The following is a 14,981-nucleotide window of genomic DNA, read 5'->3' as shown; positions in this document are numbered from 1 at the left end:
TCCCCCGTCTCAGCCTCCCAAAGTGCTGGGATTATAGGCATGAGCCACTGCACCCAGAGTTTTTTTTTTTTTTTTTTTTTTTTTTTTTTTTTTTTTTTTTTTTTTTGAGACAGAGTCTCGTTCACTGTCACCCAGCCTGGAGTGCAGTGGCTCAATCCATCACGGCTCACTGCAATCTCTGCTTCCCAGGCTCAAGTGATCCTCCCACCTCAGCCTCCTGGGTAGCTGGGACCGCAGGTGCACACAAACCACCAAGCTTGGCTAATTTTTTAAATTGTTGTAGAGATGGAGTCTTGCTATGTTGCCCAAGCTGGTCTCAAACTCCTGCACTCAAGTGATCCTCCCACCCCATCTCAGCCTCCCAAAGTGCTGGGATTACAGGCGTGAGCCATTGCACCTAGCCAGAATTTCTTAAGGATGCCAGACTGGGCAGACAGCTCCATCTCTGAGACTTTGACCCTTCCCCAAATCACAATCATTTGATTCCTTCATCAAAGAAAAAAAATAAGATTACTTACTAGACACTTGTTAAAGCACACACACACAAAAGCACACTACAGCAGGACAGATGGTGACCAATAGAGAACTCAGGACCCATTGCTACTAACCAGAAGCACCTGGTCTCCAGCCTGCAAATGTGGCAAGCTGGACCCTCACCAGCAGGACACGGGGCACAGCTTGCAGGGATGGGTCTCTGCGTCATTTCTGGACATGTGTCCAAGTATCTAGAACAACTAGAAATGCCACCAGGCCCCTGCTATCATTCCCATAAACCTCTAACAGTGAGCTGGATCTTCCAAGGACTTGTCTCTGTCAGCTTACCTTATGCTGCATAACAAACAGGCCCAAAGCTCTCGGTGGCATACACCAAGCATGGAGGATCTCTCAAGCACCTCGACAGTCCTGTCACTAGAGGGGTGGGGTTGTGCTCCATTTTCTCTTTTGGAAGGAGCAGCCCTGTCTGAGGCCTTTCTGGTCTTGCAGCACAGAGATGAAATGGCAGGACGCTGGCTTTGACAGGCTCTGTTCAGCAGTGGTACATGTCAAGTCAGTCACGTCTCACTGCCCAGAGCAAGGTACGTGGCCACGTTGGATAGCCACATGCGGGAAATGCAGAAGCTGCCTGCAGTGGGGGAGGCAAAGATCCGGACAGCACACTGTTGATTACAGGGCCATCTGGATGAAGAACGGCCAAGTGCTCAGGTTCTTCATCCCGAGCCAGACCAAACCAGCTGGGGCCCTCAGATCAAGCCACCGTCATCAGCGTGCATTTGTAATTATGCCTTCTCCTTGTTATGTCCACGTTGTAGTGGGGTTTCTGTTTTTTTGATTCACCTAAAATTGGTGGTTGGTGCGATCCACAGATGAGAAACAGGAACTCACAACACTGCCCTTCAATAGGAGCAGCCACTTTGGAAGATGGCTTGGTGGTTCCTGACAGCAACAAATGGACCCTTCACATACCATCCAGCAGTTGCGCTCCTTGGCGCTTGCTCGGATGAGCTGAGAACATGCATCCACACGAAAGCTTGCACGAGGATGTTTGCAGTAGTTTTGGTCATAATTGCCCAAACCGGGAAGCCACCAAGATGTCCTTCAGGAGGTGAGCAGATAAACAAACTGCTGTGCATCCGGTCAGCGGAATGCTTTTCAGAGCTAAGACAAATGAGCTCAAGTCATGGAAAGACATGGAAGAACCATGAATGTGTGTTTTTAAGTCAAAGAAGCCGATCTGAAAGGGCTGCGTGCTGTATGAGTCCAACCCTGTAACTTTACAGGAAAGGCAAAACCGTGGAGACAGGAAGAACATCAGTGGTTTCGGGAGTTAGGGAGGAGGGAAGGATGGGTAGGTGGAGCACGGAGGATTCTTAGGGCAGTGAAACTCCCCTGTACGATACTGTAACGGTGCATACAGGACAGTAAGCATTTGTGCAAACCCATAGAATGCACAGCACTGAGAAACGACCCTCATGCAAACGATGGATTTCAACTAATCATATTGAATCAAAAAATAACAAACTATAAAACAGCGCCCTTCAGACACCATCACCTGCTGTGTCACCTGCTGGGAGCTGGAGGAGGGGCTTCCTAGCATCCTGTTTAAAAGGCTAGGCTGGTGCTCAGCTCTGTCTTCCTTAACACTTACCACCTTTGTATGCGCTGCAGCCCACTGACAGGGCTTTCTGATGTCACCTCCCCCAGTGGAGAAAGCCCTTGGAGCAGGGACTTCTGGCTCTTTATTCATGGCTGAGTCTCTGGTGCCTGGAAAAGGAGCTGGCATGCTGGAGACCCTCGAATTATTCACCCAACCCTGTGCCTCTGCCCTCCGCCTGGATGGCCACAGTGTCCTCCTGGTCCCCTCACCCCCTTCCCTCTTGCTGGCACTCCTCCTTCCTGACCCAGCAGCTGAGGTGCTTCTGCCTCTCCCTGCTTCAGTCCCTCGGGGGCTCCCCACTGCTGGCTGACAAAATCCAACCTTTGGCACCAGCCCATCAGGCCCGGGGAGGTACAGGAGGCCAGTAGGACAGGGCAGGGAAGGGAGAGGCCCAGCAGACACACCCAAAAGACACCCTTACACTGAACCATACGGACACCCAAGTTCCAGCCTCACACGCACCAGCAGGCCAGGCCCGCCAAGACCCCTGGCACCAGCAGCCTCCCCTGCCTCTTCTCTCCTGCCTCACCCTGATCCTCCAGCTCCAACACATTCACCCTTCTCCCTCACCACCTCCATCCAGGCTGTCTGTAGGTTAACGGAGCACCTGCCTGTCTTCCCAGCCCTGCCCATGGGCAGGATCATGCAGTGGTTTCCAGGCCTGGCCCCAGAGGCAGGACATCCCTCTGGCAGGGGGATGACATGCCTCTGTTTCCTCTTCAAACAAGGAACATGGTGGGACCTGGCCACAGCCAATCCTGCTTCGTACATGCCTGGCACAGGGAAAAGGCATTGCCGCATGCCTGGCAGTTCTGGTGTCATTTCTCATATGGTGGTCATGGATCCTCAGTGGAGCTGGGGTGTGGCTCCCACATGGCAGACCCATGAGTGTTCTGGCCGCCAGTGGAAAACACAGACCCAGTGCCTGTGTTTTCAGCTTGGATGAGGCCTGGGGGCCGGGACGCACGCTCGTAGCTGCTCTTCCAACAGCACGGGTAAGAAGAGGGCTTTGCAAACAGTGCCATCGGGTATTATTTCCATGGCTGTTCCCACATGAAAATCACAGGACACAGCATGGGACTCTGGACCTTTCTCAGCCCAGATGGGGAAACTGAGGCCTCCAGAAGGAAAGGCCGGCTTGCCTGGGTCACATGTGCCCAGAGTCACACATGTGACTAGCAGCCCATGGAGGGTGGCTTGTGGGTCCCTGCAGCCAGCTCCTGCCCTGGGGAGAATCTCCTGAGAAATGTCATTGGGCCTCACCTTCATGTCCTCACAAAGCCCTCACACTGCCCTTGAGTGACACTAGGGTGCTGGGCAGCCACATGTCCCGTGCCCAGGGTCCAGGACCGTGAGAAGCCAAGCAAGGTGGAAGCCCCCCGGCCCAGCCTACGGCAGGACACCTGGCATTAGATGTGGCTGTGGATGGTGAAGGCTCACCCCAGCAGCTTGGTCACCAAAAACAGTTAACTCAGGTCACCTTGTATGCCCACCAAACTGCCTGCCCGGCACCCGGTCCAGCCCCCTCCCAGGCCAGGGCAGAAGGTACTGCCACCCTCCTTTATCTCAGAAGGGAAAGGGTTTTGTCCTGCTCACACAGGTGAAGGCGGTGGTATCTGCCCTAGAGGAAAGGTCTGAAGGCTGAAGTCAGGTCTGCGTGGCCTGGTCCCCGTTATCAGCTGAAAGTCCCTGTTGCTGAGCGGAAACAGCAGGGCCTGCCACTCTCAGGGCCCGGGGGCATTTCCCAGAGTCTGGCCCCAGCTGGGCCTCCAGGCCAGCCCCATCGCCCTCCTCGCCCAGCCCTTCCAGGCAGCTTGGGGAGGCTCAGTTAATTATATGTCTAAATACATCTCCAGCATCTCGAGTCCGGCCCCCCTTTGTCCCTGACCAGGGAGGAGGGGGCTGGGGGGAGTCAGCAACTGTCACGTAGGGCTCCACAAGAGTCCACCAGTTCTCTTCCCCTGGGCCAAGGCACCAGCAAAAATACTGCTAGCCGTTCTGTTTTTGCTATTTTACGTCACCCTTTCCATTGTAAGCCATAATTTTCAGAGGTTTATAGGTCAGCTATTAAAAAAAAAAGTCTCTTTTACTAAGAGAGGGCTTTGAAACTAGTGGGCTGCTAGGGCAGACGGTGTGGGTGCAGGGGGCGCACACAGCCTCCACTTCTTCCACCAAAGCCTGGGCATCAGAAGCCACCTATCCCCATGCCCTCCTGGTTCCAGGGCGCCTTCCCTTTGTCCCCCCACTTCTCCCTCCCCTCAGAGGCTTCGAGGCCATCCCTCCTCCACTGCAGGTGTGAATAGACCTTGAACGCTTTGGCTGTCTTGTGGCAAGACCTAGGGAGACCCTGGTGCGAGGCCTGAAGTCTGGAGGGATGATCTGTATTGGTAGAGCCCTGCTCCCCACCCCCACACCCCTGTGTGTCCTCAAACTAGTAGGGGCTGAGCCCATCAGCGGGGGAAGAGGGGTTGCCCATGGTTTCCTCGAAACAAGCCTGGGTCTGGGCAGCAAGTCAGGGGCTGTGCTGCCTGCCTGCCTGCTGGGGCTACGTGAAGCCCACGCTTGTCTTTCTGCAGCCCCGCAGGTGGAAGGTGATAAATGCGGGGTGCAGTGCCGGCCAGCTGCCCCTCCTGAGATAAGGGGACTGGAGCAGGTGGGAGTGGGCCAGGCCCAGCTGGGAGAGAGGCTTCCCCTTTTGGATGGACTGGGGATGCCCACTTTGGCCTGCTCTCTCCTGCATTCTAGCTCTCCAGCTTTTGGGGGTGCAGGAGAAGGGAGCTGGAGGCAGGCACAAGCACAAACAGACTGGAGTTGCAGCATTTTTCGGCCTCTTTATTTAGAACCCGGCGGACGGGGGGCCGGGGCAGTGGTACAGTCGGCTCAGGAACCATTTTAACAGATTTGTCTTCAAGTTTAAGATAAACACAGTAATAATAAGAGAGAGAGAGAGAGCGAGCGAAAGCGCGAAGAGACTGCAAGCTAGGTGGGCGTGTATGGCAGCTACAGCTTGTGAGTGACCCTTTCCCCAGAGTCCGATATGAAAATAAAGTTATACACTTGTCAATAACGGGACGATGTGGGAGATGGAGTGTGCCTTTGGCATAACCAATAACCGAGCTAGTGCGTGGCAGAGCGGTCCACGCCTGGATATAAATAGAAAATATAAGTTAGTATAACTTTAAAAACTTTTTGTACAAATATACATGGTTTTTTTTATTTTTTACTTTTTTTTTACTTTTTTCTTTTTTTTGCACTGAGTTTCAGCAGAGATTAAACATTTTATATAAATGACTCTTAAAGCTTTACACCTTGGGACCAGTGTACCTTCTCGTGCAGAATACATTTAGATATAAAAAGACGTAATCAATACATTGCACAGTTTTCAGAATTTAAACACCGAACGCTGCTCTGCGGCAGCCGCCGCCGGTTGCTGCTACATGAACGGTCCCAGCCGAGGCCCCAGCGCCCTTCCAACGTCCGCTGCCCCGGCAGGTTCCCTCGGGGCTCTTTGGGCTCTAAACTGCAGAGGTGGGGAGAAGAGGGAGGTCAGCAAAGTCCGAGAGCACCCCGCGGGACGGCCCCCCGTGCCCCCCCAGGTGCACCGTACTCACTTGGCTCACCGCAGCCTCTTGCGCGGGGTCTGCTCCACCGAGCCCACGCCGGGGGCGCCGCTGGGAGCAGGACACGGCGGGGGGACATCTCCCGACGCCTTCTCAGGCGCAGATCTCTTGCGCTTGGCGAAGAAATCTGCGGGCGACAGCGCGCACGGCCGGTCAGGGCGGGGCCGGCCGGGAGACCCAAGAGGGGGCCGGGAGAGGGCTTGGGGCTCGGGCCGAGGGCCGGCCGGGGTGGGGGCGCCGTCCCTGCCCGCGCCGAGGTCTACGGCGGGTCAGCTTTGTTTACGTCGCCGCGCAATGTGCTGTGTAAGCATTTCCCCTTGTCCCGCGGCCAAGCCCCCCGGGGCCGCCGCCGTGCTTAACCCCCTCCGCGCCGCTATCACGACGCTCGGCGGAGCCCGGGGAGGGTCTCCCGTGGCCGGAGGCGAAGGCCACGCTCCCGGGGGGTCGCGGCCGGGGCTCCTCCTCCCACCCCGCCCGCGCAAGCCGCTCGAGGGCACGACCAGGGGGCAGGGAGGGGGGTGCGGGCGTAGCCGCGCCCTGAGCGCTGCGGGCCCTTTAATGCCACGGGAGGAGGCGGGAACCCAGCGAGGCCCCCCGAGGGCTGGGGAGACCAGCCGGCCGGACAAAGCGGGGCCGGGCCGGGCCGGGGCGGGGCCGTGCGGGGCTCACCGGAGATCAGAGGCCCGGACAGCTTCTTGATCGCCGCGCCGTTGGCGCTGGCAGCAGCGGTGCTGGCCGCTGGACGTCCAGAAATCCCCGAGTGCAGCTGGTCAGCGAGAGGCTCCTGGCCGCGCTGCCCCTGGTTCGCGCCCTGCTCAGCACTCTCTTGAGGCGCCGCGTCCGGGGCCGGGCCCGGGACGGGGGCCGGAGCCAAGGCCGGGCCCGGAACCGGGCCCGGGGCTGGGCCCGGGGCCGGGGCTGGGGCCGCGACCGGAGCCGGGGCCGGAGCCAGAGCCGGGGCCGGGGCCAAGACCGGGGCCACGACCGGGGCCACGACTGGGGCCACGATCGGGGCCACGACCGGAGCCGCGACCGGAGCCGCGACCGGACCTGCGATCAGACCCGGAGCCACGACTGGAGCCGGGACCGGAGCCGGGATCTGAACCGGGATTAGACCCGGAGCCACGACCGGAGCCACGTCCGGAACCACGACCGGGGCCGGAGCCAGGACAGGGGCTGGGGGCGGGGTGGACGGCGGGGCCGGGACCTGGACATTAGGCAGCTGCTCCGGCGCCTCCTCGAGGCCGTCGAGGGACTCAGCGGCCGGCTCGAGGGGCGGGCTGACAGCCACCGCGACCGCGACGGGCCGCGGCGCCAGCAGCAGGCGGCAGCGCCCCACCTGCACCGTCTCGCGGTAGAACGCGGGCACCGACTCGCTGTCCACTTCGGTCCACTGCAGGCGTCCGGGGCCCCGCAGCGGCATGTCCTGCTGGAAGTCGTAGTCCCAGCGATTCTGGTCCTCGGCGTTCAGCTCGGCCAGGCGGGCCTGCAGCTCGCGGCTCAGCTCCTCGTGGTCCACCGGGCCGAAGAGGCTGCGGCAGGCGCTGGTGCGCACAAGTACTGGGAAGGTCCCACGGGCGACAAGACGCTCCATCACGGATGTGCTGCGGAGGGACGCGTCGGACATGGCCAGGGACTGCGCGAACGCGGGCAGCGAGAGAGGAGAGGACAGCGAGAAGAGGGGGAAGAGGAGAGGAGGAGAGGGCGGAGGCCGGGCGCAAGGGAGACCCCGCACAGCCCGACGCTGCGTGTGCGGGGGACGCGGCGGAAGGGCGGGCGCGGCGGCTACCTGGCGGTCGGGTCGAACACTCTCCTGCGTCGAATTCGCTGGTCTGGTCGGGCTGGTAGCCGCGCCCCCTCGATGCCTGCTGGCTAGCTCGCTCGCTCGGGCCTGGCTGGCACCCCTCGAGCACAGCGCACTTGGCCTGTGGAACGCCCAGCCCGCCTGCGCCCGCTTTATACGCGCGGGCCCCACCCCCGTGCGCGCGGGCCCGGCCGCGATTAGCATAATGTAGTATTTTCAGTTTCAACAACACCGCGGCGATTGGTGGCCGCCCCACCACCCCGCCCCCTCGCGGCCCGGCCCCCGCGCGCCGCCCATTGGTCGCGAGCACACCCACCGAGGGCGAGGCGGGGCGCGCGGCCGGGGCGCGCGGCTGATTGGCGGCCGCGGGGTGAGCGCGCTGTAGCAGGGGAAGGGGGCGGTGAGCGGGGCGGGGGCGGGAGTTAAAGGGCGCTGCGGGCGGTAACGTGACACCGCGACGCCCCGCCCCCTCGCCCCATCCCCCCCGGCCGCCCCCCCCCCCCGCGCCCGCCCCCCACCGGCTCCTTTGTCTGCAGGCGGGGGCCTCGGCCCAGCGCGACAGGGGCCGGCTCCCGGCGGGTCCGGTGTCCGGCCAGGCCCGGCTCGACCCCGGCCCGGTCCGGACCCCGGCGCCCAGCCCCGTCCCGTGCTCGCCCCTGGGCCTCCTGCGCCAGCTGACGGGACTTGGACCCACCGCTGCCAGCTCGGCCCCGGCCTGCGCCGGACGGGGTCTTCGGCTGCCCCCGCGCGGCCTGCTGCTGCTGCTGGGTTGTGTCCCTTCGAGGGGTCCGCGCACCTGGAGCCCTCACACACCTGCTGGCCCGAAGGCCCTCGAGTCGGGAGGGGGGACGGGGTCAGCTCCGCTCTTTCCCGGAGGGACCATGTGTAGGACACTTGGAGAGGCTCCCTCCAGCCCCCTGGGGCTGGAGAGAGAAGCCGCTATCTGCGGAGGCCCACCCTGCCCAGTAGATGGAACGCAGGCTTAGCCCAAACTGGGCTGTGCCCATCATGTCACTGTCGGGGGTCCCGGCCCCCCGCAGCCTTGGGCCAGACCACTCCAGCCCCGGGATCTCCCTGTTCAGGCTGGTTGGAGGCTGTTGTACTGGGTAAAAGTGAAAGATCTGCCTGAGGTCATAGGGGAAGGGGCTGAGAAGGACCATGCCCCTCCCCCACCTGCAGCCCTTCCTGGTACAGACCTTGGTCGTGCAAGCGCGCAAGCGCGCGCGCACACACACACACACACACACACACACACACACTCTGCTTCACCCCTGCCAGACCAGACCCAGAGAGACCATTCTTTCTCGCTCTCTCCCCTTTGCCCCACCTACCATGAGGCAGGGAGCCCCCTCCTCAAACTGGGAGCCATCCAGGTCGAGAGGGGGGACTGTCAGACACCTGTTGGAGGGTCCAGCAGTCCATGAGCTCTGAGCCCCTGTCTCCAGTGAACCTGTGAGCAGCCAGAGACATCTGGGAGGGAGGGACGGCAAGGCCCCTTGAACCCCAAGCAGCCTGCCTCTGAGTCCCAAGACACCCCAGCCCCCATGAAATGCTGTGACAGCGTGCAGATGCCGCTAGGGGAGCAGGGTGGGTCTTCTGGGTCTGGGGGAAGTGAGATCTGAAGTGAGGGGGGAGAGCTGTCCTGGACAGGGCGTTAACCCAGGAGAGGGGCCGGGACCCTGGATGGCAGAACCAAATGCAAGGATTTATGTCGATTTCATATTCTCTGTGCACCATTTTCCAAGTTTCCCACAACAAGCACAGATGTTACAATTTTTATTTTAGGAAAACAGAGAAGCTGAAGAAGGCTCCGCAGGCCCTGTGAACCCCTGAAGCAGGGCTCATATCAACTGGCCTGGGAGCAGAAAGAGGCAGGGTCTAGTCAGGCCCCTGCCCCTGTACCACTGCCTCCCCAGAGACTAGGAGCAAAGGGCCAGAGTGGGTAGTGACCTAGTGGCCCTCAGACACCCACACTCCAAACATCCAGACCCGCTGGCCCTAGTGACACCCCTCGGAGGGTGTAGCTGCCTCGCCCTGTGTTATAGAAAAGCAGCAAAAGCAGCAAAGAGACTTCGTCGGCCCCTGAGGCCGCACAGCTGGGAGGAAGCAGGCTCGGCTCAGAAGCTCCCGGCTGCCTGGCTTTCTGGTTTGCTTTCCACTTAGGTTCCCTGCTTTTATTTTTCCACTTTACCAGCTTAATTACAGAGTCGAACTCGGGGCTGTGAGGACTCCTCCCGTCTTGGCCTCTTTAGAAGTCGAGAGGTGACCTGCTCTAAGTCTGTCCCTCTGAATTCAATCAAGGGTGGTACCCAGTAGCTTATTAAAACTGCACATCCCAGGAGCGGGGACTGTGCCCCGCCAGCCCAAGCCAGGGACACACCTGGTGGAAGGCACCCCAGGAGCTGGGGGCTGGGAGTTCCAGGCTCTGCGAGGGGGCCCAGTCCTGCAACCCAACCAGCCCAGAAGCAAACATCTGTCTGGGTGCAACCATCGAGCTCTATTTTTGTCATTTAAAATGTATCCAAAGGGGAAAAAGAAACCAAAGGAACAATATTTGTACTCTGTGTTGCTGCAGAGAGTAGAACTGGGGAGGGGTGCTGGTCCCAAGGGGTGGGCTGTGCTGTGCTAGTGCCCCAGCTCCTGCAAATGGGGGGGCGCCTCTGCAGCAGAGGAAAGGCAGGACATCCACTAGCCTTTGCATTCTCCTCGGAGCACACAGAAAGACATTTCCCAGCTCTCTTGCACACAAGTGGGCCTCGGGACCCGTTTTGGCCGGGAACGTTTTCAAGAACGCTGCTCACCACTTCCAGGCTGTCACGTCCCAGCCGCCTAGGCAGTCCTTCTGCGCCCTCTGCTGGCCAGATGGAGGCTCGGGCCCCCAGGAGAGAACCACCCTCTGCCCTCGGCATTGCCTGTGTTGGGCAGAAGGAATAAAGTTTGATTGCATCTTAACCCACTAGAAATGTAGGGTTCTCCATCACAGTGGGGCGTCACATACTCTGACACGTAGGGAAGGCATGGGTAGATTTCAGCTGGCCTTTGACAGATAAGGAACCAAGGCTTGAGACAATTAAAAACTGCAGCCGGGCTCACACCTACACCCTCAGCACTTTGGGGACACAAAGGCGGGCGGCTTGCTTGATCCCAGGAGTTCCAGACAAGCCTGGGAAACAGAGAGAAACCCCCTCTACAAAAGATTTAAAAAATAGCTGGGTGTGGTGGTGTGTGCCTGTGGTCCCAGCTACTCGGGAGGCTGAGGTGGGAGGATGGCTTGAGCCCAGGAGGTGGAGGCTGCAGTGAGCCGTGATTGTGCCACTGCGCTCCAACCTGGACAACAGAGCAAGATACCCTCGCAGAACAAAACAAACAAACAAACAAAATGCTGCACAAGCAGTCAAGGCAGGATTCACCTGCAGCCTGACCACTGTGCCTTCCTGCTGCGAAGGCTCCAGAAGCCAGAGCAGCCTGGGGCCCAGCCCTGGTGGAGCTTTGCACAGGAGTCACTAAACCAGCTATTTCCCAGGGACCACCCATGGGCCAGTCCTTGCCACAACCCCACGGGTGGTCAGCCAGTGTCGTAGGCCCACTTCACAACTGAGGTGACAGAGCCGAATGCACTGGCCCATGGGCAGCAGGCCCGGGGTAGACCCAGGAAGCCCCCTCCTCGGCCACATGTGCTTTCTGGTGGATGACCTCCACTCCAGTGCCTCTGCGGCCGCCGGAGGCCTCCCTCTCCCAGGCGTGGTTGTGGCAGCTGTACAGCTGCCTTGATGGCATGTTCATAGTCCCATCAGGAATGGGTGCCGCAGGTGGCTTCACAGAGATACGGGCGCCTGTCAGGCCAGGCCCACTCCCTACCCCAGAGCCCCAGGGAACCCAGATTCCGGGACACAGGACATCCGGCCAGAGGGCCAACTGCCCCTATCAGGGAGGAACCAAGGACAGCCCGGGAGCTCTTTTCTCCTCTCTGACTCAGTGAAAACTGCCTCAGGTCTGTTCCCTGGGTTCTGAAGCCCTGAGCTATCTGCCTTTCAAACAAACAAAGTCCTCAAAGAATGTTCCATTAAGCATGGGCCCACATCATCCATCGATCACAAAGGGCTGAAGAATGCAGGCACAGGGTCAAGATGGGAGGAGAGGTGAGGACTGGACACCACCTGCAACTGTCCGTGCCGCTCCAGGGCCCGTTAGAGATCCGGGTGCCCAGAGCCTGCCCTCAGCAGCACTGCCCTTCCGCAGCACCGCAAGGACCCTGCCAGAGGTGTCTGTGCCCTTCCTGGCTGCCTCCCCAGCTGCTCTCCAGGTGGTGTGCTTTGGAGAGTACCAGAGGGAAATGATTAGCGATGGTAATACTCACTGGCTTCATCCTGTGCTGCTCAGGGCCCTGCCCTAACCCAAAGCTGGGCTCATTGCCTCATCTAATCCTTCCAGACCCCTGAGAGGAGGTGTGTTCATGCCCATTTTGCAAGGGAGGGGACTCAGGCTCCCGGAGGTGAAGCCACCTGCCTGAGACCACTGAGATTTGGGGCTGCCTCTGCCTTTCAGCCAGCCCGAGCCCCTCCATAGGACCTCTGGCAGGAGACAGGAGAGCAGGAGCACACAGAAGTCAAGGGCCCTGGGAATCTCCCCTGGACATCCACCACCCAAGCCCTTGAGCCAGGCCTGGGCATCTGTGCAGGGCACAACCCTGGCCAGCGGAAGGACCCTGGAAGGACCACCCATTAGACCTTAAATGCCATCACCCAGCAGCAGGTCCTCAGACAGCCCTGGACAGGCCCGAGAGACCCCTGTCCCCTGAGCCTCCACCTTCCTGTCCATAAGATGGGGTGGGGAGTCATCCAGCCCAGAGGCCCCAGGGGCATGGGGAGTGACAGATTAACCCAAGGCCCCCACTCCTGCAACAGGCAGCTCATTATACACTAGGCGGGGGCCATGCTGGGCCAGGAGAGCTGCTCCCGCACCAGTTCCCGTGCACAAGGCTCGCCCCACCCCCCAGGACGGGCTGTTCTTGGGGCGGCTGCCAGGCACGTCCTCTGCAGGTGCCGGCCCCCCTCCGGTGACGCGGCCACATGCCGCACAAGCTCTCATTACAGGGACTGCCTTGTGCTGAGGGTTCAGGCTGGGGGTCCTCACTCCCCAGGAACCGATGGGTGGAGCTGGGCAGGCCCTGAGGGGAGGCCCAGTGGGAATAGGGAACAGTCACCCCTGCTCCAGAACCGCCCGGGGCTGCTACCCTCGGGGTCTGGAAGAGAGGGGCCCCCAATCCCAGCCTGCCTGAGACTGCTGGTTTCAGCACTGCATGTCCCAGGAAACCCAGGGTCACTGGTCATCCTGGGCTCCACACAGCCCCTTTCTGGGCTAGGAAGGGGAATCCGAGCTAAGAGGCAGGTACAGGGGAGGGTCTCAAGGACATGCAGGGACCTATGGCAGGCAGCCTGCCAGGCCTTTCTTCCCCTTCCTGCCAAGCCGCAGGACACACACTCAGAGGTCCCAGGCCCAGGCTCACTTTATCAGGGAAACAGCAGGAAAAGCACGTCTGTGTGAGCCGGTCTCCCTTCCCACCAAGCCCCTGACTTCCTGCTGGAGCGGGTGGGGGGGGGGCCCTGTGACCAGCATCTCCTGCCCACGGAGGGGGGCACTAGGGCCCCCAGGCCTCTGCCGGCCACTCCCTCCCACCCTGCTTTCCACACTCAAGCCGTGGCTTTCCCAGAAGCTCAGGGCCCAGGGAGCAGGAATGCCTCCAGAGAGGGGGCACGAGGGCTTCAGGTGCACCCCAGCACTCCCTCCTCCCCTGCGGGAGCAGGGGCCTGAACTTACAGAGGAAGCCCCGCCCCTTCTGGGCCCTCGGGGGTGAAGGGGCTTCCCAGGCCTTGAGAGAGACTTTAGACGTCAGTCAGTTAAACGCTTGCTACATGGCGTGACCTCTCTGAATCCTGGTACCTTCCTATGTGGGAAACTGAGGCCAGAGAGGTGGAGTGACCAGCCCAGGGTCCCCCAGCAAGTCAGAGACAATGAAGCCACCTCCTGCCCTGGGCTGGGGTCCCGCCCCACTGACCTCCAGTGTGAGGGAAGGAGGGGAGCCTCCATCACCCTTTCCTTCTTTCCTTCCTTCCTTCCTCCCTCCCATTTTCCACCTCCTCCTGACCGAGTTTTGGAGCCAGGGCAGTCGGCCAGACCCAGCGCAGAGGCCAGGAGGTGACGGCAGGCGTGCCGTGGCTGCCTCCCAGGTGGCTGCACCCCACAGGCAAGGGCCGCTCAGCGTAGATGCTCTGCCCAGAGGATGCCTGTGCCCCCTTCCCCAGCCGCAGGGGCAGCCAGAGGCCAAGCAGCCCCCTGCCCACGGGAGCCTGGCCGCCTGAGGGCTGAAGCTGGGCGCCTGCTGCCCCCTGGCGTCCCGAAACGGCACAGCCACGGGGACCCCGCCACCCGCCTCATTCATGTCTCACACCTGGAGGTGACCCGGGCCAGGCCCTTCCTCTCTGACTTCAGCTCCTCAAGTCTAAGATGGGGGTTCTGCCCAGTGTGGCTCTCTGGGCGACAGCGGGCAGGAGCACGTTTATCACAAAACCCCAACACCCCTCAGATCTGGGGGTGGGGCGGTGTCACTGGCACCTCTGTAGGAAACAGCACGTGGGCCTCACCCATCTTCAGGGGGTGGGGGAGGGGAGACAAGGGTCCAGCTCTGCAGCGAGGTGGGCACCCGCCCTGCCGCCCCTCCCCCGTTTCCTCTCCGCTCTCACTGCCCCTCCTCCCCTCCTTCCTCCTTCCTTCCCTCCTCATCCCCAGCTCCTCCTCTTCCTCTTCCTGCCCTGTCCCCCCGCAGGCCCAGGCCCGGCCGGCAGCCCAGCGCCCTCTGCCTTCGTTCCCGCCATTGGAGCTGCTGCCTGGAGCCCCTAGGTGCAGCCAGCCCCGAGGCAGCAGCCTCTCTGTGGGGCCTGCCCCTGCCCACCGTGTGGTCACTGCCTGGACGCTGTGGACACGCACACCCTTCAGTCCTACGCACAACTGCGCCCTGGCTGCTTCAGAACAAGGAATCATAGTCCCGCTCCCAGCTGGGAGCTGGGGGCCGGCAATCAGGCAGCTGCAGAAGTGGTCAGGGAGGGCGAGGCCCACAGGCCCAGCTCAGAGAGTGAGCGGGAATAGGCCCGGGGACGGGGCGGCTGGAGAGGGCTGCAGGGCCTGGGCTGCAGCTCAGGAGCTGGCTTCACCCTGGAGGCCACCAGCTTTGCTCCTTAGCACCTGGCCCAGCAAGGGGGACAGTATGGGGAACAAGTGACAGGCACTGCCTGGCCAGCAGCAAACACAGAGGCTGTGGAGTCGAGCAGAGCATCTGCCTCTTACAAGCTGTGTGTCCTTGGGCAAGTTGCTTAACCTCTCTGTGCCTCTTCTTGCTCATCTGTAA

The 14,981-nt window shown here is 60.9% G+C and overlaps 2 protein-coding genes across 4 annotated transcripts; both read right to left on the bottom strand.

The window, feature by feature from the left end:
* Positions 1-4,961: 4,961 nt before the first annotated feature.
* On the bottom strand, positions 4,962-7,735 carry CDKN1C (cyclin dependent kinase inhibitor 1C). Of its 3 annotated transcripts, none has more exons than XM_032268400.1 (4): positions 7,565-7,735; positions 6,445-7,379; positions 5,767-5,902; positions 4,962-5,675 (listed from the first exon to the last, which is right to left on the bottom strand). In XM_032268400.1, exons 2-3 carry the CDS (start codon positions 7,367-7,369, stop codon positions 5,772-5,774), a joined length of 1,056 nt encoding a protein of 351 aa, XP_032124291.1. In that variant the 5' UTR covers positions 7,370-7,379; positions 7,565-7,735; the 3' UTR covers positions 4,962-5,675; positions 5,767-5,771. The 3 variants fall into 3 exon arrangements, with proteins under 3 accessions (XP_032124291.1, XP_032124292.1, XP_032124290.1); XM_032268401.1 differs by lacking the exon at positions 7,565-7,735 and having other exon boundaries at positions 6,445-6,779; positions 6,816-7,417; XM_032268399.1 differs by lacking the exon at positions 7,565-7,735 and having other exon boundaries at positions 6,445-7,417.
* A 1,549-nt stretch (positions 7,736-9,284) lies between these two features.
* SLC22A18AS (solute carrier family 22 member 18 antisense) lies at positions 9,285-12,650 on the bottom strand. Its single transcript, XM_032268482.1, is given in 6 exon segments — positions 9,285-10,169; positions 10,172-10,227; positions 10,229-10,450; positions 10,452-10,737; positions 12,322-12,389; positions 12,541-12,650. Coding segments are annotated over 6 exon segments (822 nt in total). The 3' UTR covers positions 9,285-10,089.
* Between the last annotated feature and the right edge of the window lie 2,331 nt (positions 12,651-14,981).

This window comes from Sapajus apella, unplaced genomic scaffold, assembly GCF_009761245.1.
Source record: "Sapajus apella isolate SASKATOON/1434 unplaced genomic scaffold, GSC_monkey_1.0 scaffold181, whole genome shotgun sequence".
Classification (NCBI taxonomy): domain Eukaryota; kingdom Metazoa; phylum Chordata; class Mammalia; order Primates; family Cebidae; genus Sapajus; species Sapajus apella.
The sequence above is the reverse complement of the archived record's forward strand: the minus strand, read 5'-3'. Positions and strand labels throughout refer to the sequence as shown.

Excerpts from the sequence above, each read along its gene's own strand:
- CDKN1C (XM_032268399.1), bottom strand. The coding sequence starts at position 7,402 with ATGTCCGACGCGTCCCTCCGCAGCACATCCGTGATGGAGCGTCTTGTC. Across the intron at positions 5,903-6,444 it reads GTCCGGGCCTCTGATCTCCG|ATTTCTTCGCCAAGCGCAAG; the intron begins GTGAGCCCCGCA and ends TGTCGCCCGCAG.